General features: G+C 56.1%; 1 protein-coding gene across 1 annotated transcript in view; it reads left to right on the top strand.

Moving 5' to 3' along the window:
* The window catches only part of FAM135B (family with sequence similarity 135 member B), a 166,714-nt gene that overhangs the window by 108,817 nt on the left and 30,796 nt on the right, over window positions 1-27,101 (top strand). The window contains exons 5-7 of the mRNA XM_039845904.1: window positions 1,109-1,179; window positions 5,967-6,140; window positions 8,591-8,717. Coding sequence (XP_039701838.1) covers window positions 1,109-1,179; window positions 5,967-6,140; window positions 8,591-8,717 — 372 coding nt within the window. The remainder of the gene's footprint in view (window positions 1-1,108; window positions 1,180-5,966; window positions 6,141-8,590; window positions 8,718-27,101) is intronic.

Genomic DNA, 27,101 nt, shown 5'->3' with positions numbered 1-27,101 from the left:
TTTTTCTCCACCCCTCCCCCCCATTTTTTTTCTTACAATCTGGAAACCTGCCACAGAAATGTTAAATTGCCCGATTTTTAAATGTTTGCCCCTTATGAGTTGCAACTTGCAACTTCGTGAGGACTAAACAAAATGTGTCCAAAAGATGAATTTTGGCTCACGGGCTTCTGGGGTATAAACCCTAAACAAAGAAACAAAATATAATAGGAAGCGTGGCATGCTAAGATAGAACAAAGTGGGTTCTTGGGTCACCGGGGTGAAGGGCTCCACCCGGCCGGGGGCTGGGGCGGAGACAGGCACTGAGCCCCGAGCCCCTGCGGAGGGGGCAGCTGCGAGATCCGGTGTCGAGGAGCAGCTGCCCTTTGAGGAGGGGTGGTGGCCTTGCGTGTGGGAGGAGCGCGGAAGTGGGGTCCCGTGTTTCAGATGCGTGTGAGAAGCCGGCAGGTAGGACAGATTGGTCCCCCTGCTCGTCAACAGAAACAGGCCTTTTTTAGAGCTGAGAACAGCAGCAGCCACGGATAAGACACGCAATGCTAAAGCATCTTAAAGTATGAATGGTGACGTGCAGTGCATCTCAAGACAAAGATGAAGGATCTGCTTCCCTCGGGAGCTGAGTCACCTCGGGAGACGACTCCGCTTTCCCAAGCCTCAGCTTCCTCTGTCCTCCTGGGCAGTGGACGGTGGGGCCAGCCAGCGAGGGCGCCCGAGGGCAGAGATAACACCACAGCCAAGTTGTCCCGGGCCCCCGAGCAGGCAGGCGCTAGGAAACACTTGACTCCTGCTGAAAAGGGCTCCAGCTCAAACCCGGGAACGAGGTTCTCGGAAATCCTGCCGTCCAGAGAACTCCCTGTACTGGCATTTTTTTTTTTGTTTTTTCTTTTGCAAATGAAACTTTTCCCAGGTTTGACCACATAAATCGCTTCCTTCTGTTGAGCGTGTAATCCAGATCTCCGGCTCGGCCACAGGTCTGCGGAGCGTGCTGGGGAGTCCGCTTTAAGCGTAGATCGCGTAGATCCCTTTCCTCAGCTCTGGGAAAAAGAGCAGCCGAGCTTTTCCCTCGGACCGGACTCGATGCCCTGAGGTCCCTTGAACTTTGTCTCTCTCGCAGGTGGAAGAGGCGCTGAGTGAAGTCGGCTTCCAGCTCAAGGTGGACCTGCACTTCACGGACAGCAAGCAGCAGTGAGTGTCCTTGGAGCCTTGGCTCGGGGTCCTGGCATCTTGTCCCTGCCGCCCTCGGGGTCATCGTGTCCTGTCCCTGCCGCCCTGCTCCATCCCCTGGGCACCCCTCGGGACACGCCTCGGAGAGGCCCCGGGCGGCTGTGGTGTCCCGCACGCACTGTCACGGCTTACCCAGGGCTGTGGGCGGAGCTCGCCGAGTCCTGTCCTCTCTCACACACCGTGGGCGTTGTCGGCGGGCGCCTCAGAGCCTGTGCGCACAGGGCCCCTGGCCTTGTGGCTCTAACGTCTGCCGCCTCCGTGCCTTTCCCACGCTGCACTCATCGGGTCTTAGATCGACGGCCGTGCGGGGCGGCAAACCCCAGGCCCCTTCCGAGCGTCCAGGTTCCAGGGATCTGCACGAGCATCCGCTGCCGGGTCCCAGCATCGCTCTGCGTGTCACCTGCTGAGTGACGAGGCAGGAGGCAGCGTCCCCCTCACCCCTGCCTCCTCTAATCCTGTTCCTTGCCACCTCCTACCCCAGGGTGAACTGTCAGAGCAGAGCCTTTCCGGGCTTTTTGAGTAATAAATAGTCTTTTTTTTTTTTTAGGTATTGAAAAGTCTAGACAAGTGTATAGACTCCAAACTCTCATCCAGTTCATAACTTCTTTTCTCTGTCGCTGTCCTGGTTCTTCGCCCCACCCCAGCCCAGGCTTCTCGGAGGGGGTGGCAGGGTGTGGCAGGCGGCTTCCTGTTTTCTTGCCCCCACCCCCACCCTGGGGTGTGAGCTTTGCGGGACCAGGCGCAGGGGCGGGGGGAGACTACACAGGGCAGGGTGTCCTGTCTGGCAGCCTCACGCAGGCAGGGCTCTTCCTAGGGTGGATGGGGAATCTGCTTCCTGTGCTGTTGGGTGTTCTGCTGACTCCTTGGAGATGTACCCATCGGGCCGCACCCCTCTCCTGCCCCCCATTTCTTCAGTACAGTGATGCCTCCGACGGTTGGGTCGTTCGCTCTTTGCAGAAAGCTCTCATGGCAGATTCTTCTCCAGTCAACCCCCATCTGGCCCTGGGAAATGAGCATAGCCACTTCAGCCCTCATCCCTCGCTGGAGGGGACCCCTGCCCAGCAATGCTGCTCGCTCGCTCTTAGGCCAGTCCAGCCCCCGTCAGCGGCTCTCCGGAGGCCTGCAGGATGAATCGAGCACCTGGACCTGTGTTCTCACAATTCTAGGGGACATGGGACAAGCTCACCTGAAGATCCCTTCATGAGGCTTGAGGTTACAGGGGTGGGCCTCGAGGGTGGGGTACCCCTCTCCCCTCTGTTCTCTGGGCAGAGTCTCAGTATGCTCTGACCCTCTCTGCACTGTCAGGAAATGCCTCACCATCTCCTGCAGGGAATGGGGAGCCGGTGGCCGAAGGGCTAAAGCCGGCAGGACGGTCCTCCAGGCCCTTCCAGGTCCAGGCTGCCTTTCCGAACTGTCTGCCCCTTCTCCAGGACTGTCCCATCCCCGACCTGTGTCTGGTTGCTATGGAGGTTTCCATAACCCGGGGAGTCGAATCAGAAGGCATCTGAACCACAGGTGGCCATGTTGAGCTGTCGGAGGAGACCTGACTGTGTCCACACATGGGGAACAGTCACCTGCTGATGCATAGATGGCCACGTGCAGGCTCTGAGCTGTCGGCAGCCTCTGTCCATGGTCCTGCCACGCAGTCCGGGCCCAGTGACACAGGTTCCTCACTGCTGCCTGGCCCCCAGGCCCCTCTGGCCACCTGCTGCCCTTGTCACTTCCGCGTGCCCCTTCATGGGATGCCGGATGCTTGAGGAACCTTCTCTTCCTCACGCCATCCCCGGGATCTGTTCCAGCTCCGTGTGGAGCTTGGCGGCCCCACAAGAGGCTGGCCTTCTCCCTAACCTAAAAACGCGGAAGAAAGGCCCATGACTGCATTGTTCTCCCCATCCCCCACCCGCCCGCCCCACCCACCCACCCCCACCTCTGGACTTGACTTTCATGGTCCACTCATTTCAGTGACCCGCCGCGCCCTAGCTTCCTACGCCCACCTCCTTCAGGGCCGTTAGCCATGGCTTCATGGTGGGTACTTCCAGTTGGTCACAGGACCCCGCCATTGATCCCACCCTCAGCCTAGAAGTCACTCTCTACCAGGCAGCACTAGCGATCAGTCATGGTGGATACAGACAATGAGACCTTCTCGCCACGAAAACAGCACTTGGTGGAGAACCCGTGTGCAGAAGGTGGACCCCAACAAAACGTGACATTCAGCAGCCGAGGCCCTGTGCCCATCATCGGCTATGAGACGCTGGGCAAGTCCCCTCGCCGTCCTAAACCCCAGGGGCCTCATTTATAAGGCGGCGTCACTATAGGGTCCTCACTGCAGAGGTCTCCTTCCTAGCCCCGCACGTGGCCTGCTGAGTTGGCGTTTTCCTCTCTGTGGCTCCCTCGCTGCAAGTGGGGCCAGGCTTCCGAGCGTCACCTGCCTTCTGCAATGCAGGGCACTCAATCCTAATCAGAGCAGGAGTTTTCACGGATTATAAGATTAGCCGAGAGGGGCAGGGAGGCAGAGGCTGCGGAACGATCGAGAAAGCCATATTTTCTCATCGACCGGGTTTCAGGATAATAAGGCGTCTGTGGCACATCCTCGGGGTGGGCCTGGGGCTTTCGATCATGACCCGGGCAGGCGGCTTCTTGGGGACCGTGGAGACCCAGGCGGGAACGAGACACAGAAGCATGACATTTAACATCAGACGCAAGTGCCCTCGGCCGCCGTCTCCTCCGGCGGGCCTCACTGCAGCTGGGGCGAGTCTGTCCCCACGGACACATCTTCACATGGGAAGACACTTTTGATTGCTGCAGCCTTGGGGTGGGTGCTAATGTCATTTAGCGGATAAAGTCCAGGAATTTGGCTAAACATCCTTCGATGCACAGGAAGCACCCCCCCCCCACCACGGAGGCTATGATTATCCTGCCCCCCCAGGCCGTCGTTCTGAGGGGGAGAGAGACCTCTAGTGTGACCTCACATTTGTCTTCGCTGCTCTGCAAAGGCCTGTGCACATCTGCTCGCCTAGGGTGGGGAGCGCACCTTTTACCTCATTCTGTCCCTGGACAGTTGTGCCCATCAGGAAATTCTTCTTTACCTCAAAGGACAAGCCACCCTTTCGTGCCTTGGATGTCTGGATGGCGGTTTAGATAAACAAGACACGTCAAGTCATGTCTTCATCCCCAGTTAAACATCTTTCTCTGTTTTGCATTTTTTTCTTGTCGTGTGACATTTTTTAGTTCCTTTGTAAGAACACAGGCACCCTCCTCTCAATGCCATCAAGGTGAATTGAGACACCTCCCCACGAAACCGAGTTCTATCTCCATTAATTGTGTGTCTCCATTTCAGAACTCAAAAGAGCCGTCACCTCCCTCGTTCAGAATTCTCTACCCCTGTTAATACGGCCTAAGTTCCCGTTAACGTTTTTGATGTGTTTTTCCGCTCCTGTCGTTCAAGCCCTAAGGTGTTTCTGTAATTCCACGAGCCTGTGTCTGAAGGCGTTCAAAGCAGTGACGTGCGGTGACGCAGGCCAGTCAGGTGGACGTGGGCCCAGCATTTCAGTTCTGCCTCGTGACTTTGACCCTGTCAGTTTAGCCAGGCTGGCTCTACTTCCTCGTCTGGCGATGGAATGAGAATAGCAAATACCTCACGAGATTGTCACGTGGCTTAAGGAGAAGAGCATCCTGCAGCCATTCACAGAAAGGCCTCAGGAAAGACCCGTCGTCGGAATTAGAATGGATCTAAACGTTAGTGACTTTCTGGGACTCGGGGGCCCCTCCCGTCCGGCGTCTCCCCGGTCGGTTTCCGCATCCCGCGGGCCTGCGTGAGCGCGCGCGGGCCCTTCCGCTTGGCATTCGTTGGCTCAGCAGCTCTAAGCGAGGGTTTCGGAGCGAAGCCGTCGGGCGGGGTCTTGGGCGTGTGCTGCTCTCACCTCCCGCTCGCCCTGTGTGTCTTCTCCGAGCGCTCCGCTCCGCTCTTGGAAGCCGGGGGCCCGGGTGCTCTGTTCCAAGGGGCTTGGGGAGCCCCAGGGGTTGGTTTCCTGAGTCGAGATCAGCAGCGGACGGTTTTCATTCGGGGAAGAATCGATCCCATTTCCTAACCACACACCCCGTTGGGCCTCGACCACCGGCTGGGTTCTCCCCTAGGCATCGGGCGCAGGCCGCCTTTGACTGTTAGAGCAGGTGGGCAGTCCCCGCCTGCCACCTGCCAGACTGCTCTGCCTTTGAGCTTGGGGAGCCAGCCAGCCAGCCGTCAGTCAACCGTTCCTCTTAATAAGCCAACACGTGATCAGCTTCTGCATTTTGCCACAAACCGTCCTAGGTGTTGGGGATGTGGAGATGACTTTGTCACATGTACTGTCCTTAAGGGGCGGGAATCTAGTAGATGATACAGACTTGCACAGGAAGTGCAGCGCCGGCCGTCTGCAGGGAGAGGAGAAGCAAATGAGCAGGGCGGGCGGGCGGGCGGGCGGGCTCCACCGTCGAGGCGAGCCTGGCGAAGGTCTGGCCATCCCTCTGTCCCCGGCGGGCGGGCTTGGTGTCCCGGGCAGCAGAGCACGGTCCCACGTCTGCCTGAGAGCAGCTGTGTGATGCCCCTCTTCCCTCTCCGAGTCTCAGCTTCTTCATCTGCCAGTTGTGAGGAAAACGATTTCTACCGGACAGAGCAGTTGCAGGGGTTGGTGGGGGGCCCGGGGCGGGGCCGTCACGTGACAGCAGGTGACTGGCCACCACTCACGCGGGGTCACCGGCTTGCCTTCCAGGCTGAGGGACGGGGCGGGGGCCCCCATGATCAGCAGCCGCACGCTGGGCCTGCACTTCCAGCCCCGCAGAGGCCTGCACCACCACGTCCCCGTCATGTTCGACTATTTCCACCTGTCGGTGATCTCGGTGACCGTCCACGCTGCCCTGGTGGCCCTGCAGCAGCCCCTGATCAGGTACGAAGCTGTGGGCCCCGCGGCGTGCGGGGCGCTTGGCCTCCTGGTCCTTCCGTCTCAGGAGCGGCCGAGAGGCACGGAGGCCGCCGGGCTTGGTCAGCACAGACCGGAGGGGCTTCTCCCAGGCGGGTTCGGGCCTCACCGAGGGGCAGGGGAGAGGTGGGTGGGGGCGAGGAGTGGGCACCAGGAGGCAAGGGGACACAGGCAGGCCGCCCGGGGCTGAAAACCCCTGATCAGCCCGGAGATGGGACCCCGTGCCTGGCTTGGCTTTTTCCTAATGCGCCTTATCTGAGAGGTCACCTAAAGCCCCCGAGACATGGAGTCTTCGTGTCTAAAACAAGCTAACGTGTCCTGTCCACACGAGGTTTTAATGACTCTCAGACGGGGACGGGGGCCAGGCACGGGGCCAGGCTCTGTTTCCTCCTTGCCCAGCGCAGACAGAAACCCACCGTCAGTGCTCAGCCTCTCCAGGGGTGGGGTCAAAACAGAACTGTCTCCTGTTCCCTGGGTGTTGCTGGAAGGGATCTGTCAGCTCGCAGTGGCTGGGGACAGAAGAAGCCTTTGAAAGTTACGGGAAACACCTGTCACATAGGGCAAGCTCTAGCTTTTCCAGAAAAGCAGTTTTTGAGGCATCAGTTACATCCAGTCAGGAGGAAGCAGCTGTGAAATTAAAACTCAACCTCAAAAGACCCTTCACCTTCCCTGAAACAGACGGAATGAAAGAATCCCATCTTTAACCGTCAGACGGGTGCACTGGCTTTGACGTGGGGGGTCCAGGCCCCCTGGAGGAGCCGACCGGCACCACGCTTCAGTCAGACGAGTGCCCCCCGCTGTTCTTTGGCAGCCTGCCCCCCGGCTGAGCCGCGAGCCTCACTGCTCAGGTGCTTTCTGTGCTTTCTCTGCCAACTTCACGTGACCCACCTTCACGCTGACTGGAGGGAGCCTCGCTTCCAGGCTCCCTTCCAAACAAATCAGAGTGAAGATTCTGTTACACTTGATCATGCTTGTGCTGTTATCAGCAATGGCCGAGTCAGGGTAGTAACGATTAGACGTTATTGTATCTGCGGTATTGTCGACAGTAGCCCCCGGCCTTTCCCGAGACATCACTAAGTGCCAGACGCCACACTCAGAGCTGAACTCGGCTAATCTCATAAAGTCCTCGTAGCGGCCCCGCAGCGAAGGTGCCGGTGTCAGCCCTTCTGAGGTACGAGGACACAGAGGTACCGGGACATTGAAAACCCTCTGCCGTGTCACAGAGCTTCCAGGCGCTGCTTCTGGGGTTCAAACCCTGGCCCACTGGGTTCATCAGCTGCCCCTTAAGCCCTTGGCTGTACTCCGCTTGAATAACACCTAGTCGTCCTCTTCCCCCAGTTCGGCCTATAAAGTGCCCGTCTGTGCCCTGAGTTGCCCCTCTTCGTGTTACATCTGCCTCCATCTCTAGGCCGAAATGTTTTCATGACGAGAGCCAGCCTCAGTCTGGCCACCCTGGCACCTGGCACACTGCCAGGCCCGTGACGTGAGCCTAATGGACGTTTGAATAAATGAATTAAACAGAAATAAAATGTCAGCTTTATGTTTCCCCTTCACTATTTTAAGCAGGAATGTGGGTGTCTTGGATTAAAGCCTCCCACAAACATTTTTCGAACACCTAGGCTGGAGGAGCTGCCATCGGAGGCAGCGCATCCTCAAGGGCCTTTGAATCCCCCTGGGGGACAGGGCCCGCCTGTAAACTAGCGCTCACGTAGGACGAGACGGTTGGCCACTAGGGAACCGAACAGAGGCGATCTGGCAGGAAGGGAAAAGGGGCACAGGTCACCGTGACGAAAACGAAAACGGTGACAAACGACCGTCAGCCCAACAGGGGCAAATCCGAGGACCGCACTGGCTCTCGAATCTCCTCCGACCCGGCCGCTGACGGTGGCCGTGACCCCGCGGCCGCTGACCTTCCGCTGGCTCACAGAGCCGGCAGGGTCTGCATGCCCGACTGCGGGGCGGCGGCCACAGCCCCGGCTCCGGGGTCGGCCTGGACAGCGTGGTCCCCTTACACTCTCGTGTGGGCCGCGGAGGTAGACGCGCCTTGCGCCCTTGCACGGAAGAACAGACCGGGCTTCGGGGACGGCGCGGGGCTTGGGGGCGCTCCCCACGGCGCGTGCACTCCGCACACCTGCCGCTGGGGCACGTCACCTTGGAGCCCCCGCCCCGTCTCTCAGCAGCCCTGTGCGCGGCCTTGGGGAGCATGGACGAGTGTCATGCTTGGCTCCCCAGCTCACGTGGAGACGGTTGCGGTCCCCTCGTCACGGTGGCAGTGGCCGCTCCAAACGCCCCCTACGGGACGAGCCACCCCTTCTCACTGACGGGTCTCGTGGGCCGCCCACCGACCCCGGGACGGAGGAGCGGAGGCCCTGCCCCTCTCCTGGCGGTCTGCTCACCTCCTCCGTTCTCTCTTCCAGCTTCACTCGGCCGGGAAGGGGCGCGTGGCTCGGCAAGGGCGGCGTGGGCGCGGGGCCCGAACAGTCCAGCCTCTCTCTGGAAAACCTGGTCTTCGGGGCTGGATACTGCAAGCCGACGTCCTCCGAGGTAACGTCTGCGTGGGGGTGGCGGCCCCGAGACCCACGGGCGCTGCTTCGCAGGGCGTGTGCGTCCTGCGAGATCCCCGCTCCCTTCAGATGTCCCATCGAGAGACGTTTTGCGCTGCGTGTCTCTTCTCGTCTATCCGTCCATCTCTCTTTGGAATCGTGGCTGCGTTTCTCAGACACGTTCCTAACGCCGGGCCCTGGGCAGACGCAGCGAGCAGGGTCTGGTCCCTGGAGAAGAGGGTTCTCTGGGGGACTGCTGCGGGTGGCTCCCCCAGACCGTGGGCGGCTTAGAAGGCGGAGTGAAATGGGGCTGGTCTCAAGACCCAGCTCCGTGCCTCATTCGCTCACGTCTCTGAGCCTTCGTCTTCTCACCTGTGGAATGGGTTTAATGACCTCGTGGGCACGAGTATGTACAGTGCTGTGTGCATTAGCGTGTACTAGCATGTGCCGCTATGTACCAGTATGTCCCAGTGCTGCGTGCATTAGTGTGTACCAGTATGTGTTAGTAGGCATTAGCATGTATCCAGTGCTGTGCGTATTCGTATGCACTAGCACGTACCCAGTGCCGTATGTAAGGTTCAGTTCAAAGCATTTTCGACACCGATATCCCAAGACAAGAGCCTTCACTGGTGCCACAGAGCACATGAGAATGGGGGAGACGTGGTGTCCGCCCTGCAGGAACTCTGGTGCCCCGCTCCCCACGCAGCCTCTGACGCCTCGTTCAGATGCCGCCACCTCTGTGAAGCCCTCTCTGGTTCCTCCCTCCCAGATGCTCCATCTGGTCACCTCTAGGCATCGCCGTCTCTCCTGCACTGGGTTCCAAGTGGCTGCGGAGAGGCCATCTCATTCAGCGCCACACTCCCGGGGCCAGCGCCATAATCCGTGCTCCAGAAACGTGTGTTGTGCTAACAATAGCTACAGGACGCTGCTCGGTGGGGGAGCCGAGCCCCACGTGTGTCGTTCTGTCCCGACTGACGGAAGGCCGCGGGCGGGAGTGGGAGAGGGACGGGGTCTTCGCCGACGTGCGCGTGCCGGGCGCGGCTGCCCTGGGAGGCCGTTGGGAACCCCTGGGCCTGGTTGGAGGGACAGGGGACATGGGAGGTCATTCGGCCCTTCTGGTTCTGTTGCGCCCGAGGAGGCGGAGCATGACCCGGCCAGGTCTCCACCTGGGAGGCTGCAGGGGGAGAGAGAGAAGGTTCTAGTCTCAGACGCCTGCCGTGCTGGACGCTGTGTGACTTGGGGCATCTTCTGCACTATTGGGGAGACTCAGGTGTCTCCGCTCTAGAATGGAATAATACCTGCATTTTGGAGAGGGTTTCAGGAGTTAATATGTGTAAAAACAGTACAGAAATAGACACGTAGCAGCCATGTGATACAGTCGAGTTTTCTTTTTTCTTGGCTATTTTTGGGGATGTGTGTCAAAGAAGACATCCTTGCCTTTTACAAGAGTCAGATAAAATAGCTCATTCGTGGGTGCTCGGCAGTGAACTTGCTGCTGGAGCTCAGCCCAATGGGTTATTTTCGGGACCCGATTCCCTTCCTGTGCATTATGCATCTGGGCCCCACCCAATTCTGGGGGTTCGGTGCCGCCCCTGCCTTCCCACCAGGCAAGGGCTGCCAAGCAAAGAATAAAACCCACACCCCCCGCTTCCCCCGGGGGCCGAGCATCCAAATCGCCCAGAAGCCGGTGCATTAGCGAATAACGCTGGAATCTACACAGACTGCAGCCGAGCTGGGGGATTAGAGACCGGCGTTCTGTTCAGAATAAGCCTCTCTGCGGAGGCATTTGCAGAAACTAGGCTTTCACAGCAAAATGAGACATCACAGGGAGGCGAGGGTGGCCGAGGCAAGGGTGGCCGAGCCGAGTCGTGTCCCTTTGCCATTAGCCAGGCACCTCACCCTGTAGTGTCCCTTTGCCATTAGCCAGGCGCCTCACCCTGTAGCTTCCCTGAAGCTAGAGCTTCAGGTTTAGAGTCACAGCGAGGGCTGTGTCCCTTCCCATCACAAGGCAGTGGTTTTGCCCTTGGGGAATCATTTTTCCTCTCTGACTGGTGGCTTATCTGTCAAAGGGATACTAATGCCTGCCTCGCAGGGTGGCTGAGAAGATTAAACGAAATAAGCATATAAAAGCCTCGAGCTTAGCCTGGCACAAAAGTGCTCAATAAAAAACCCTCTGCTGGCGCTGTGTTTCTGTTAGTTTGTCCACATAATTAAATCGAGTGTCACTCCAGGAGCCCCGATGTGGCCTCGTGGGCGGGATGCCGAGTGAAGGGTCTTAGATGCGGTCGTGGTCGGCCGTAGCCCTGACCTGCGGTGCGGCCCTCAGCCAGATGCTTGCCCTGCCTACGTAGGTCTCGGTTCCCCACCGTGTAGGGAGAAGCTGGGCCGCGATCGTCCTGGAGGCCCCCTTCAGCCCTTTCTCTGCCACGTTTACTGTGGTATCCTTGACACTACCTGCTGCAGCGGGGGGACCCGGACACGTGCTCGATGCATCAGTCCAGATTTTGCAGAGAAACAGAATCGATGGGATGCGTGTACATGCACGCACACACCAGAGAGTGAATTATTTTAAGGAATTGTCTCATGTGATAATGGAAGCTGGCAAGTCCAAAATGTGAAGGTTAGGCCAACAGACTGGACACCCAAGAAAGCGTTACAGGTTGAGTCCTGAGACAATTTTCTGCCTGAAAGGGCAATAGTCTTTCTCTATTCAGGCCGTCGACTGATTAGGTGAGGCCCACCCATGTTATGGCGGGCAGTCTGCTCTACTCAAAGTCTAACGATTTAAATGTTAGTGCCATCTAAAACACACCTTCACAGAAACGTCTAGAATAATGTTTGACCAAACATCTGGGTACCATGGCCTGGCCAAATCGATCCATGAAGTTAACCATCACACTTAATGAAAGCTCAGGCTCTGACAAGACTCTCATTGAAGACCAGGAAGCGAGTTACTCAGAATCGGGAGAATCCCCCTCTTTCCCCAGGGATGCTGTGCACCCACCCCCTTCCTTCTCGCTGAAAGCAGTGGGTGGCCCCACTGCCCAGGGGTGCTGACGGCAGCCTGGCGGACAGATACGGACTTCGGAACTCTGTTCGTCTCCCGAGCTCTGCCTCGGTGGGCCGGGACACAGGCGTGTCAGTTCACGTATTTACCCAGCAGTCATGCATTTAGCCCCTACGTGTGCCGGCCTGTGCGTGCCGCAGGGCTGTGATGACGAATAAACCTCAGTCCCTGCCCTCAGCGGGCCACGTGATCTAGTGCCCGAGGCAAGGGAGCGATTAGAAATTTCAAATCCCGCAGCGGCGTGCAAAGCGCAATGCCCTGTTTTCCACTCACATTTTTGAACACCCGATCTGATCCGGGGGACGTCACTAAGCCACCGATGCACACGTCTGTCATTCGTTCCCACGTTTCCTTTGACAGATGAAGAAACCGAGTCAGACGGGTTAGGTTAGGTCTCTGCGGTCACACAGCTGGGCGGGGACCAAGCCGGGGTTGGGACTCCATCAGCCTGGGAAGCCATCTCGGACCCCGTCGCTAGCCAGTAGGCTGATGGTTAACCAAGCGGGTGCACTGACTCTTCCGCTCTGCCAGGCCAGGGCGCGGTCTGCCTTCCTCACCCGTGGGTGCCTGGCCCGGGGCGTGTGCTCAGGAAGCCGTCACTGAGCGAGCGTGGGGAGCCGTGGGCGGACAAGGCCTGAATGCCACAGAGCTGAGGCTCTTCCAGGTCGACCTAGGTGTTCGCGTTTCCAGCAGATCTGGTTCCAGCAGGAACTCTGAGCCTCCACAGTGCTTGGCTCGCTCGTGGAGGTCACAGTGGCCGTGCTGGGGGCAGTGTCCGCTGCCAGAGCAGGGCTATGCCTGAGGCGGACATGCCAGACGCCCGGAAACCCCTCTGTCCCTGCTCGACCGCGAAGATGGTCCCCCAGACAGGGACGTGTGAGTCGGGGCAGAGCGTCGCAGCTCGGTGCTCGGCACCCGTCCTCCTTGGAGGTCGGCCGCAGAGACTGTGGGGCAGAATCTTCTGGAAGGGGCTGGTGTTCATCGCATCACACACAGACAAAGCCGAGCGCTTGGCTTTGCAGAGCTGTCCACGCTGAGCCTTGGACCGGGGCAGCCCCTCTGTCACTGACGGGGGGCTTGCGAGGTGCGGAGGGGGACACGGGGGCCCCGAGCTGACTTCCCGTCTCCCAGCCACGCCCTTTTCGCTCCTTGCTCCATTTTCGTTGGGCTCTTCGTGTTTTTTCCTTGCTTTAAATGTACCGTTATCGCCGTCAGCGCCTTTGTGTCCCTGTCACACATCGTGGTGTCGCCGGTGGACCGCGATGGCGCTGTAGGTTTATTCACCGATCGAGCGCTTGTTAGGCACCTGCCGTGTCTCCAGGAGTTGGTGACATGGAGCTAAGAGACAGGGACGTAGCAGCGGTCTGCGTCCACGGACGAGGGCCGTTCCCCCCATTCGTCTACCTGGGAGGGGGCGTCTCTTTGCGCTTAGCACCAAGGCAGCCAGTGGGCTCGCCGTGGCCCTGGAGGATGACGCACGCTTGAGCTAAGGGACTGCCGTGCCCCAGGCCCTCGGGCAGGAGAGCGTGGTGCGCACGCAGGATGCCGCAGCCGGCGGGGCTGGGCGCAGTGAGCGCGAGGGTGAGGGGCGCGAGGGAGGCTGTGTGGTCGGTGGGCGCCGTCTCTGCACCTGTGCAGAGGATAACGGCTCCGACCCCCAGGTGACTGGTGACCCAGCGTGGCGTGGACCTGTGCCCGGCGGGGACTCGGGCTCCATAAACCGGAGCTGCTGCTGCTCTCATCACGGCCGCCCAGCCGCTCGTCGCCAGAGGTCACTCCAGCAGGGTCCACACGCAGCTTCGCCACCCCACGTGGTCACTTGTCATTTGTGAAAAGTGACCTCGTAAGGACGGCCACCTGTGAGTGACCAGACGCAGAGCAAGGCGGCTGCCTGTGAAGGTGACGGGACGTATGTTCCGGGTGGCGGATGCCGGGAGTGCCGGGGAGGCCACGGCTCTGACCTGCGACGTGACCGGTCCGGCCTGCGCCCTGAGCACGTGTGCAGGGGGCGAGGAACGGTGGGGGGGCGGTGCTTTCTCCAGCGCTTTGGCCAGTGCCAGTCTTGATGATCGGGTTAGCAAGAGGGCATGGTTACAGTCGAAGGTCTTTCTTTCCTTTGGGCGGTGGTCTGAGAAGTCGTGTGTTTAAGGCGGCCGTCGCACGAAACAGAAGAACCTGTATTCCGAGATGCTTTTTGGAAGAGACCCTCGCAGGAGACCCGCTGACCCATGTCAGGCTTCTCGCTGCGGGGCGTGGAGCAGCATCCCTCGCCTCTGCCCGCTGGATGCCAGCAGCCCCTCCCGCCCAGCCACGAACATCAAAACCGCGTGGAGACTTCGACGCGCATCTCCTGGGAGGCAAGATCGTCCCAGAGAGACCCACTGCCCTGCGGGAAGAGGTGGGAATGCGGGACGTTGGTGGTGCGTGTGCCGCTTGTGGCTGTGCTTAGGCAGGTGTTCCAGGAAACAGGTGAGCTCAGAACAAACAGGAAAAGGAACAGAGAGAGTCTGCGGAAATGTGGGGACCGGCAGAGCAGGAAAAGCCAGCTTCTTTTTGAGCACAAACATTAAGATTCCTATGAAAACAAGACAACAAAACTTGGAGTGTCAGAGCCCAGGCCAGCTTCTCAGTTGGCCAAAGTGACAGTGACTCCGGGCAGAAATCAGATTAATGTCCCATGTCTCCTACATATCGACCCAGAAAGTTTTAAGTCAGCTTCCATCTAGTTTAGATCGAGAGACCCGGAGGCGGAAAGCCAGAGAAATAAAGCAGGTTTAAGAGCGCATGGAGGAAACCAGAAACAGACCAGCAGCATACTGTTTTTAAGGAAATTGTATTGAAAAAGCCACAAGCTTGGGCTACAAAACTGTTTGATAATTTGAGACCAGCCTCAACGTACAGGTCTCCTGTGCCATAGCAGAAGCTAGGCTTTGACTGCGGTGTGTCCCTAGAGTCATGCTCCCCAAGACCCACCTCACCTCCCAGGGGCCGGTGGTTATGCGGGTCCAAGGGATGCGCCAGGGAGTTCCCAGCAGTAGTGGGGTTAGGGCCTTTGCTCCGTCTGCCCAGCTGGAATCCCGGATTGCTACAGGCCCCTGTCTGCCATGCGTCCCCCATTCTCTTCCATCCCTAAGGGAGTGTCCATGTCAGGTACCCTGTCCAGACGCTGCCGCGGCACATGAGGGCGGACAGTCGACTTCGAGTTTTAGGTCCTCGGTTGTCAAACCAAGAGCCACGTCCACCCTAAGGCGAACACCGCCTCCCGTCACTCAGAAATCCTACGGTTGGAGTATGACACCGTGAGTGCGTGACAGTAGGCCGGACCCCTCGCCCCTACTGAGGGGGTCCTGGGCGTGGGAGGAAGAGGAGCGAGACTGATCCTCGGTCACCATAGTGGCAGTGGGGGCGGAGAATGGCTGTATTCTCGCCAGCCCACTTCCTGCTGCCATGCATGTTTGGAGCCTCCCGTGTAGTTAGTTTGTGGTCTCGGGCCTGGGTTCCAGCCCGTGGAGTCTAGAAAGCTCGTCCCCTAAACTAGTTTGCGTGATGCTCCCGTCTGTCCGCCCCATTCTGTGGTGGCTTGCAGGGCCTTAAAGGTAGGAGTCCACAGATGGAAGGGTCCCGGAGCCCTGACCCCACCTCTAGGAGCTGCCCACCGAAACCGCTGATGCACAGTGGCCTTTGCCTAAATGATAACTCAGCGTTCAGGGCTATTTGTTACTGCAGCATCGTCTGGCCAACCCTGACTATAACTACGGATCTCTGGAAAAGGTACCCAGAGTTATCAAAAACTAGAAGTCTGACGTGCAAACCTTGTTTAGAGACCGTGGCGTGGTCTTCTGACCCAGGACGCATGGTGAGGTTCAGTGGAAGGGGGGCCAAATCATGGAAGGTCTCTAAATCAGGGCCAGGTGTCCTCGGCAGTGATTCTTTGAGGCTCAGTGTCTAGCAGGCCCCGTGCAGAGAGCGCCAGAAATCAGGACACGGCAGAGGTCGTGCAGGGAGAAAGTGCGCAGGCTGTGAATGCAGTGGCCATCCGTGAACGACTTCCCCCGTCCCCCAGTAAAGAAAACACCCGGCATTTGGCTTTCGGGGGACAGCGTCGCTGTCCTCCGCGTGTGGGGCGTGGGCACGCCCGTGAGTGCGTACGTAGGCGCACGCGCTCGCGTTCCTGGGAGGGACGACACAGCCTCGTACAAGTAGCCGTGTTCGGCAGACTCGCGGGACGGTGCCCGCTGCTTCCCTGCGGCCCCTGCCCCTCTCTGCTCGGCCACAGATCTTCACTGGCCCTGAAAGAGCCGCTGCTGAGGGCCGGTGGCTGGAGCGAATGCGGACAGCGGGTGCCGTCAAGGGCCCCCGGACGCGATGCAGGCCTGTGTCCTCTCCCCTCCTGGCTTCTTTGCCCAGGTCTCGCCCTGGACTACAGACACCTGCAGTTCAGAGGCAGGAAGAGAAATTCAGACAGTCTACAGACGGGCATGAATGCCGCCCCCCCCAAGGAGCTGGCTCAGGGGAGTCTGTCCTTCGGCTCAGCCTGTCACACCTACCTTGTCACGTGCAGGCCTACCCACCGCTGACAGGTGCCTGTCAGGCTTCACCGCTCCTCAGCTCCCAGAGGATCTGTTAACACAGATGCAGACGGCAGAAGTCCCACCGATTTGCACTTCTTTGTAGCCCATCGATGGTAAACAACCTCGAACCTGGCATCCGGCCACAGGCAGGGAGAGCCTTTCCCTGGGGCTGCCCCTGCTGCTGGGGACAGTGCAGTCCGTATTAGCCAGGAGCTCACATCAGAATCCCCTGGAGGAGCCTTTTATTTTATTTTATTTTTGAATATTAGGCATCTCTGAGGCTTCCTCCCGGAGGATCTGATTCAGCCCATCGCCGGGGAGGTTTAGACAGCAGCATTTTAAAAATCTCCTGCAGGCGACTCTGACGAGTCCTCCAGGGCGATCTGGGATGGACCAAGAGGCACAGACTTCAGAGCTGGACGCCTTTGGGTCCAAACCCAGAATCTGTCACTCTAGTCCTTGGGCTCAGCACCTCTCTGAGCCGGAGCTCAGGCACCCGCGAGGAGCTCGGCCCAGAGTCGGAGCCAGCGACTCCCCGCCTCAGCTGGGGGTGTGCTGTGTCTGAGGAAGGCAGCACGAGCCCCAGCGTGGACGCTGCTGCAAACCCCACGGAGCTGCGTCGGTCACAGTGTTCGCCTTCCGAACCCCACCCGCTCCTCCGACCCCAGGCCGGGCCAGCATCCCTTCTCTGCGCCCCAAATACCTTCATGCTCACTCTTACCCCGGCAGCCTTGGATTTCATTGTCATCGCGTGTTTTCTAGAAATCTCTTCTTAGACTTTGCTTCTTAGACCGCGAGTGTCGGGGGCAGGAAGTGATCCTCGCATGCAGGCCCAGGCCAACGGGCGCCCCAGAAACGGGCCCTCGGTGAATAGCCGTCGCCCCGGGGCGCTCAGTGCTATCTGTGCTTTATCACGTTTAATGGCCGTGCTGGTCCCCTTGAGCGTAACATCATCACCTGCAGTTTGGACACAGGGAAAGTGGGGGTCAGAGAGGTGACGTAGCTTCCCTCCGGTCACACAAGTGCAAGGCCACAGAGGAGAACGCAGTGCGGCAGACTCGCTAACCTCTGTGCCTAACCCTGGCGTCTGCACGTGGCCGGACCGCGTGGGAAAGGCCTCGTGTCCCCAGCAGCAGCCTCCCACGCCCTGTGTGTTCCGTCATCTGCCCGGGTACAGAATGTTTCTTACCTCCTAGGCATAGCAAGAATGCTCTCTGAGCTCGTCTACACTCATCATCGCTCCAACCAAGAAAATATAAACCGTAATTTGAACGTAACTGTTCATTGAGTGATTAAAGACGTGACGTGCATTACTGAAAAGAATAATCTTTCTTCCTGGCTCTTCAGAATGCCCTGGACTTGGCGGCCCCATATTTCCTAGGCTTTGTCCTTGAGTGTAAGTCGGTGAACCATCTGAGGCTCGATTTCCTCCCCCGGGTCAGTAACGTCACAGTATCCCTTGCCGTCATGGACAAGCAGACACACTGTCACCTCTGTGAGAAAAGCTGTCAGGGGCAGGTTCCAGGCTTAGCAATTCTAGAAATCGCAGGAGGCCTAGATATTGTGATCTTTTCCCCAAAATATCAGCCTGTGCCCCCTGAGAAACGAGCAGGACCAGAGGAACATCCCACCCCCCACACTTCCTGTCTCCACTGTTATGCATAATTGAATGTGTTTCGTAGTTTCTATCATCTTGAAAAATCACTTTACAAATATTGAAATAATAAGAGATCCATCAAAGAGCAGGCGTGTAGTATCACCTTCCGTTCCCATGGAGACCAAGTCACTGGCGTCCCGTCGGGTGGCGGCGAATGGCGTTCGCCCTTGGTGGCTTAGCCTGGCAGGTGAGCCCGTGGCATTTGTCGTCTGCAACGTGATCAGCACTCTTCACCCGATGCTTGCTGTTGGGAGTTTAGAATCGGTTTTATTTTCTGGTTTGAATCAATTTAATTTTTTGAAGGGCGTTTTGCCAGTGTCTGGTGATGGATTAGCTGCCTTGCTTAGCCTGAATTGGGCACTCTGTGTGTGTGTGTGTGTGTGTGTGTGTGTGTGTGTGTGTGTGTGTGGAGGAGGCTCGTCATGGAACATGATCTCCGCGGTGTGGACTCAGCGTCCAGCCAACCTTGGGAGGCTAGAAATCCAGAACCCAGACAAAAGGAGGGAGGAGGGATGTTTATCAGGCGACTGCTGTGTGTCACGTGCAGCGTGACGGTTCCTGCAGGTGCGATCTCTGAGTCTTTTAACGTCCGTTCGCATGTCTAAATACGGGCCCCATTCTGCAGACGAGGAAGCTCCAGCCCCGAGAGGCCAGGCGGCCCTTCTGATGATGGTTATTTGCACTGGAATTCCAGCCCGGCTCTAAAGTAACCGTTCTGAAGTGACCGTTCTCTTCGGCGTGTCGCGCTGATTAAAGCGGGGTTCTGAGCGGAGCGGGATGCCGGCCCCATGGGTCGGTCCCGTGGTCGGTGCGGTTACAGTGATTGGTCGACACCAAACTCATGGCCGCTTGCTTTTCTCTCCCGTCTCCTGCATTTGTTTGTCTCATCATTTTTGTACAGTTAAGATCAGAAATAACAGAAGTGGAACCATCGCTATTTTTTGCACGCGAAAACAGTGGTTAGCTCAACAACCCCATTTACTTGGCTTCAGGTTTTCTTTTCCCCCGAAACCTCATCGCTCACATAGTTGGAAGGAATCTGAGTTATCGTGTTTCTGTAGACACCCCATTTGCACCCACTGGCGTCTAAGAATTATACTTAGTATGGAGAGACGGGGGTTAAACGTATCTCTGTTGATAGTCTTGCAGTCGTTGAGACGAGAAAGATCGTTTTTGTTGTAGAAATGAGAATTCCCCGAACCTCAAAGCCTGCCCAGAAGAAACCCCTGATTTTCTCGTCTTCACTTGTGGCTGTTTATTTCACAGTGACATTCTGCTTCTCATCTTTCCCCATTTTATTGCCATCCGTACAAATGCTCTGAGCAAGGGCCAGTGTCTTTCTTGGACACTGCGGCATCCCATGCCTTGGATATGGGAGGATGCTCACTAACTATCGTGTAGAGAAATGAGGAGGGAAAGAATGAATTAAGCTCACGAGGAAGGCCAGGAACAAGGCTTGTTTTTCCCATTCTATAGAGGACGATAGTAGAATTCTAAAATCTGTTCTTCCAACTCTTAAGCTAGGAGCTCTTTGAACTATACTGTTTTGTTGCAAGGGCAGAGTATCTGGGGATGGAGATCTAATTCTAGCACACGGCACGTTTTCTCATCTAGCTACCGTTTAGCTAATGTCCATTGAGGATGCGTGTTCCGCACTCTCGACCTGTCGGCCAGGTGCAGCACGATGATGAAAATTCTGCTGACGTTGTTGACGACAGCCACCGCTTACCCAGGCCATCTCATTTAGCCCTCACGACTCTGAGGCTACCGTGATCGTAACCCTCGGTGCATCAGGAAACCGGGGCTCAGAGAAGTTGTGTCACTTGCCCAAGGTCACACAGCTGGGAAGCGAAGAAGCTGGTAGACGCCATGGCCAAGCACCTAAGTGAGCTCCGCATCCTCCTAGCCGTGTGGTTGGTCCAGCCTCAGGTCCCCCGTCTGTAAAATGTTTAGCATCGGCCCTTTCTTCCAAAGATGTGGTTCGTGTTACGCGAACGTGCTCACTGCAGTGTCCGCCAGGGCAAAGGTCCCTGTGAATGAAACCAGAATTCTCACTCCCCAGCGTCAGCTCCCTCCCCAGCTGTTCGGCTCAGTATAGAAACAGCTACGTTTTTCAGGCGCCATCGTGGTCACACACAAGCAACATGGCAGAGATGGTTTTCAGTTTTCTCCTGGCCCGCCTTTCGGGATCCAAAATGTTACCTGCCCAAGGAGGCTTCACCTGACAGCCCAGACCGGTGACGAACCGTCCCTGGGCTCACTTCCCCCCGGGTGCGATGCCCCCGCCGCCGTCGGGAATGGCTGTCCCCGCCCAACCCGTGGCCCCTGTCTTTGTTCGTGCTGTAACCCTCACGTGTGTGCGTGAGCACCTGGCACTCGGGAACTGTCACACGTACGAATGTTATTAAAAGTTATCTTGAAAAGTCCTTTCCCTGGATCGATTAGGTTGGTCCTCTTTTATTTAACCATCCCTGGCCAATGGTTGTAAATCATGTCGGTAGTGACTTCATAGATGGCTTTGTACTGGCCGTATCTATTTTTATTGGAAACAGCGACTCTGTGTCACCGCTCACCGGACCTTCTGTTCCGGAAGAAGACATGGCCGGGAAACCCTCGTGAATCACGTCTGCAGACTGTTCGGCTGCAGACAGCCAGCCCTCCCGTCCACAGGCCCGGCGCTGTGCTGGCTGAATCTTTTGCTGTAACGTAGCTGCCCCAGTGTTTATAATGGGAAATGAATCTTCCTCCTCCCTGACTTTCGCCATCTCCTCTGCCTCGTTGGCTGCTTTCCGGGGGTAGCACGGAGAATCCCGTTCCATATCGATCTCATTCTCTTTCCCAAGAGACCTTTCAACGAAACCGATGCTCGCTGGTGGCTGCCAGACCGTCTGCCGGAGGCTTCAGGGAACATGGCCACCTGCGCTCAGGCCTGGCTGTGGGCGCTGAGCCTTCTGTGGGTGGGGGACAGGGCGGCGCAGGCGCAAACTTCCCACGGTGTCTTGGTCGCACTTTTTGGAAGCGGCGTCGGTGATCAAACACCGGCAGCTGGATCTTCGAGTGCCATCGTGCCTTCCACCCCGTTCTCCCATGTGCTCCCCATGATGCCGCATGATGGGCTAACCTTTCCTCGAAGGGGAGCCTGGGGCCCAGGGAGTGGAAGTGGCTGGTAAGGGCGTGTCCACTCGGTGAACGTCGGATGCTGGATTTACAACTTCAAGTTCAGAGTTCCTCGTCTCTGGTGATCTGGTGATTGTAAGAGATCTAAGGGGTGCGGCCCCATGACTGAAGGTCAGATTAGGCTCCACATTCTCAGTTAATTCACAGAAGGATGTTAGTGAAAACATACTGGGTCTTTCCTCTTTTCTGGCCCCTGTATTCAGCCTCGGCACACGTTACCCGACTGACTTTTCACTAGCGCCCCACAAAGAAACCGTTAGTCTTTCCCTCATTTGATGGATAAGAAAACTGAGACATGGAGAGATGAGTCACCGGTCCAGGATGTGAGAGATTACGAATAATGGTGCTGGGATTTTAATCCAAGCTGTCGGACCGTAGAGATTTCACCTTAACTGTCACGTCTCATCAGCTGGGGTCACCTTCCTGGGAACCAAACCCTTTTCTGCGTGGCTTATCTGGGCGAGTCCCCAGAAACCTCGGGATCATCCTTGGCCTCCCTCTGCTGTCTTCCATCCACATCCGTGACCGATTCCTTCGGCCTCTGTTTGGGTCCCTTGTTCCCGTGCCTCTCCTCCCTCTCCCGCCGCTTAGGCAGGTGCCTCATTGCCTCGTACCTGGATGACGCGCAGCTTCCTGACTCACCTCTTGCCCTACGCTCCTCTTTCCTCCCCTCTGTCTCACCTGGGCTGATCGGAGATGATGAACCTTAAATTCATCATCGTGACAAACGAGCGGCCTTCGCGCTGCCTCGCGCCTCTGAGTCCACACGTCCACCTCCCTGTCCCCACGCGGACGCTGTGCTGAAGTCACACCTATTATATTTTTCGCTTCTGCGAAAGGTTTTTCTTTACCCGTGCCTTCTCATATGTGCCTGGAATTTTCTTCCTCCTGTCCTTAATCTATTTCTTTTAAATAATAGGGTCATTTTTATTTTTAGCTGGCATTGTTCTTGACTGGCTCGAAAATAATGCCGATACCTTTCTCTGTGGTGCCGCAGGATTTGTGCATAAATCGATCAGAGCACTTACCTGCCCCGGAACCATTTATCCACGTGCCGCCTCATTCGCGAGACAACACAGGTGTGGCATCCGGAAGTGTGTATTAATAAGCTTTTTGTATGTTCTCACGACGCCCTACTTAGCGTGTAGCCCAGAAACAAACCCCAATAAATGATTCTTGAATAAATGGATACGTTAGAGACTTAGACACCGTGCTAAGCATTTTATGTAAGTCTGTTCCACTTAGTTCTAAAACATGGCTCCCAGTAAGAATGCCAACCATAATTAAGGTTAAAAATATCCAGAACTCTTCTTGAAAGAAGTTTCTCTTGCCTGAGTGTCGAAGTCTGACGAAAAGCGGCATTTGAGTAGAAGAAACGGCAGAGCAGTTCCCAAGAGAAGAAAAACTCACTGCGGTCTCTGTTGAGAAGCCGCATGGGGCGGTCGCCTGGCCGTCGGAGACCTGGCTTTAGTAAGGTGACAGCAGAGGGTGTGGGTGCAAGCGGGGTAGGAAGCGAGGCTAGTGTCAGAGACAGAGCAGGCCGGTACTGGGGAAATTAAAGTCGGGGCAAGGAGAAGCCATGAGAAGGGGCCCAGGCTGTGTTCCCTGGAGTCGATACACACCCCTAGAGAAGCAATGGGCTGCACGTGGAAGGCCGCGGTGAGTGGCAGGTTCGGGGCAGACTTCCGGCCGTAACCTTCCATGCTTCCGCCCATCAGCCCCGCTCCCACCGTGGTGGCAGCTCCAGGCCCAGGCCGCGAGGGTGAGGGTTCGGCCCCGCGGAGAGAATCGCCTTCTGCCCGAGGCAGCTCGGCCGGCCCCGCCTCGTGGACTCGGCCTCCCTGCCCACTCCGTCTATTTTCTCCTCTCTTACTTAAATCCACAAAACAGCGTTTTGCAAGGGAGATAAACTTCCTCGGTATTTGAATCTTGACAAGCTGAAGCCCCATTCCCAAGAGACGGTCCTGCCAGATCAGAGAGCCGACTCGCAAAGAATCAAAGACTTAGATAAAACGAAAAGGAATTCCATCAAACGGAGAACAGTGCACGGAACCCAGCCACCCTCTCCTGCGAACCCACCTACCCCTCCCGGACCCCACGACGTGATCTAACCGTGAGGGGAAAACGTGATGACGTTCTGCTCGTACTATAATACACTGATGTTTCCTTCGGCGTAGCTACCATCTGCAGAGCGACCATCCTACTTATCAAGCATTTGATTTATTATATAATTTAATCCTGTTGTTACTTCCGATGATAGGTAGTATCTTATTCCAAAATTATGTTTAATAAATAGATTTGGCGTGTTCCCATGTGGAGGGGTGCCCCAAGGAGTTACATTTTTTTGTCTATTAACTCAGAGTTTCTGATTTGCAAAGCAGCGTTTGAATCCAGGTTGACCCCAGCAGTGGAGCGAATGCTCGTTTTCAACGCAATACACAATTTCTCCCGTTTTTAAAATATCACACGTAGCAACTCCTTGGTAATTTTTTTAAAAACATATGTACATCTGACTGAATCGGAAAATAGTAATGTTTTTTCTTTAAATCAGAGCCTTCCTTCAAATGGGACCGTAAAAATAAAGATATTCATCAGAAGAGCGTCCAGGGTTTCATGACGATCTGACAACTAAATGGCTTGTTCGGTTCGAGTTGTGTAGTATTGTCCTCAGTTAAATCAAATATTAAGGATCCAGTGTGCCAACTGCTCACAAAATTGCTGAGCACCATATACAGTTTGGGGAATTCCTTTTCACGAAGAACAAGCGGAAGTAAAGCACGAGGAAGCGAGAGCGTGTCGCCGTGACTGCGTTGACAGACGCGGCACTTTTGGACGTGGCGCGTCAAGCGCTTTGTGCACAGGAACGATGCGCCGCTCTGGTCACTTTAGTTAAAGAATCCGCCCTCTGCGGAGCCCTCGTCCATAGACGCGATTGTGAAGTGGCCTGTTCACCTCAGCGCTGACGAGCGAAAGGCCGGCGGGCCCCGGAGCTTGAGAGCGCAGGGCGTCGGGGTTCTGCTCCCCCGCCTACTTCCTCTCCAGGCCTCCATCTCTTCGTCACTCTACCTGCCGGGCCCTCCGACCTGTCCTCTCTGCATTTTCGAGCTCTGTCTCTTCCCTCTCACACCTGCACGCCGGCTTGCATGCCCCTCATCTGTGTCCCCATAAGACAAACGTCTAGTCTTTGTCAGGCGCCCATTCTTTCCCAGATCCCTTGCTAAGTCCCTTCCCTCCATTACCTGTTGGAGGTCATCGCTGTTATTATTCCTACTTTATAGACGAGGCAACAGATGGTCACAGACACACGATAGCAGGTGCTCACTGTATGTGGCAGAGCGTTACCAAATAACCAGCACTTGGTCAATGCAGACCAGCATCAAAGACCAGTTAGATGCCCCAGCGTCAACTAAGAACATAAATGCCAGCACTTTGGTGGCCACACGTTGACCACGTTGACCTTGAACCTTAAGGCAAATGCAGCTGCTACAGCTGCACAGCAGTATTCAGGTGTGACGTGGTCATCCACACAATCCCAATTTGACTTAAAACATGTTGATGTTATTTTGTATCGATTGATTTTGAAAAGTAATTTTTGCAGGAAAGTCTCCATTCTTGACACTCTACCTGAAGACATCCAGCCCTCTCTCTCTCTTCGTCTGTAAAATGAGGTTAATAATGAATGACACATGCCTTACGGAGTCGAATTAGGTAAACAATGTAATGGCAAACAACGGTTTATTATGCGAATATGCTTATTTTGGTCCTGCCGTTGCCACGATCATGCCGATAAAAACCAGTCATACGTTAAGCTGGTTTTGTACAGAACTAAACGTTCTAGTGTGACGGGGCGGATGCAGTGGCCTCCCGCGCAAAGGCCTCCCACTTGCCTTGATGATCTCTCAGAATAGCCTGACCTCTTTTCTGCCGGGGCCAAGAGAGCGTCACTGAGCATCTCCACCAAGGAGGCAAGAACTGGCAGTGAGTGGGCGTCTGGGCTCTGAGATCAGGCACACCTCCCTCAAGTCACAACTGCCCAGTGTCGATCGTCTCTGACTTTGAAACAATCACTCTTGCCCCCCGACCCCCACCTCACTCTTGGACGTGATTTTGGGTGAATCTCAGATAAAGAGTTTTAGGAGGAGCCGAACGCATCTTTGTGTGTTGGCCGTCGGAACACAGAATCTGTCTCGGTGCTGGCCCACTCCGGTCCGCTTTTCAGGTTTCCTGCAGAAGGAGCCGACATCGAAAGCTCACTGGACGGTCCAAGGGGAGAGACTAGCTCCAGAATCACAGGAGAGGCTTCAGAACTCACGGCAGGAGAGTAATTACAGATGCTGCCTCTGCGCCTGCCCCCGTGTGAGCTGGAGGAACCTGGTACCTTTCATAATTAAAATCACGGACGCATTGAATTTCGCATCTTTAAGACACCATAGTACACCGCTCCAGCTTCCAAAGTAGAAATGGTTACAATGCTCACGGTGTCCCCAGACGCTGAGAGTGACAGCTCGCCGATTGTGCTGAGACGTCTTGAGTTTATGATCTTGGAACTGGCCTCTTGGGGATAGAAGTGCTAATCGCGTGACCCTCCGCACGCTGCACAATCAGTCTGGTTTATCTGATGGCCATTCCACGGACACCTGCTGTTCCCCTCGCCCCAGTTCTTACTGTCTTGCTCGCCGTCGACCAGACTCGGATGCTGATGCATTCAGTCGTGCCCCGTGGGGTGGGAGACCCAGGTTGTGCTGTCCTGGAATTCTCTCGGTAGTTGTGGGGCTGAAGGCAGGTCCCCGATTCACTACAGCCCTTCACCTCCTCTGCCTGTCCCTTCAGCCTCCCCACGACGGGTGGCCCGCCCGACCCTGGGACAGTGGCTGGGAGTAGAGGACGAACAATATTCCATCCTGGTTTCTAGGATGGGAGAGAGGGCGTAAAATGAGCTCACAGCGGGAGAGACGCACGAAACCATTTCCTTTACGGCCGAAGCCACATCCGCCTCTCTGTGGCCACTCAGCGGTCACTTAGAGGGTCGGCCATGCTGGACTGGCACGTAGGCCGACGGCAGCCAGCACAGCACGTAGAGTGGAGCGGAGCCCAGGTGGGAATGTGACAGGGACTGTCACCCACTTCCGTCACCCCCCACCCACCGCGGGTCCAAGCCTGAATCCTGTCGCTCCCTTGTTCTGCTCAAGTAAACTCTGGGGTGTCAGAGCACAGGAGAGCCAGCTTTGAGTCAAGTCGTGTCAATATGAAATCATTTGTGGTTTCTGTATTTTGACTGTTTCGGGTAAGAAATCTTTACAGTGTAACTCACAGCTGGTCACCACAATCCGGTGTGTTGGGGCACACCATTTGGGAGCTGCTGACTAAGACAGCAGCACTTTGTTGCTGACAAAGAAGATAATTAAAAAGTCAGAAAGTTCAGATAGTTTTTCTGAATCACAGCTAGTTGTAACGGCCAAGGCTACAGTGCGTGGCTTCCAGCGCCAGACCTTGTCTGAACTGTCAGCCCACCACCTGATTGCCATGGGACCTGCAAAGAAGTTATTTTACACTCTGGGGTTTGGTTTCTTCATCTATAAAACAGGGAGAAATAATGTATTTCTTTCCTAGGGTTGGCATGAGAATTAAATGATTATTACACGTAAAGCATTTAAACGATGCTTGACATTATTAATGCGGTCAAGTAATACATGTTAGCTGTTTATTATGCAGTTGTGATTATTATTATGATCATATTCTAATTAGTAAAGATGGGATAATAATGCAAAACTCACTGCATTACCAAGAGAAGCAACCCGGAGACCAAAATACGGCACCAGACGCACAGCAGGCATGTAAGGAGCAGGAGCTGCGATTAATAGAGCTCTAGATTTTGAGGTCTGATCGAGCTTGCATTCCTTTTTGCAATAAATG

The sequence above is a fragment of the Pteropus medius genome, unplaced genomic scaffold, assembly GCF_902729225.1.
Source record: "Pteropus medius unplaced genomic scaffold, Ma_sr-lr_union100, whole genome shotgun sequence".
Taxonomy (NCBI): Eukaryota; Metazoa; Chordata; class Mammalia; order Chiroptera; family Pteropodidae; genus Pteropus; species Pteropus medius.
This window is presented reverse-complemented; position numbering and strand designations above follow the sequence as displayed.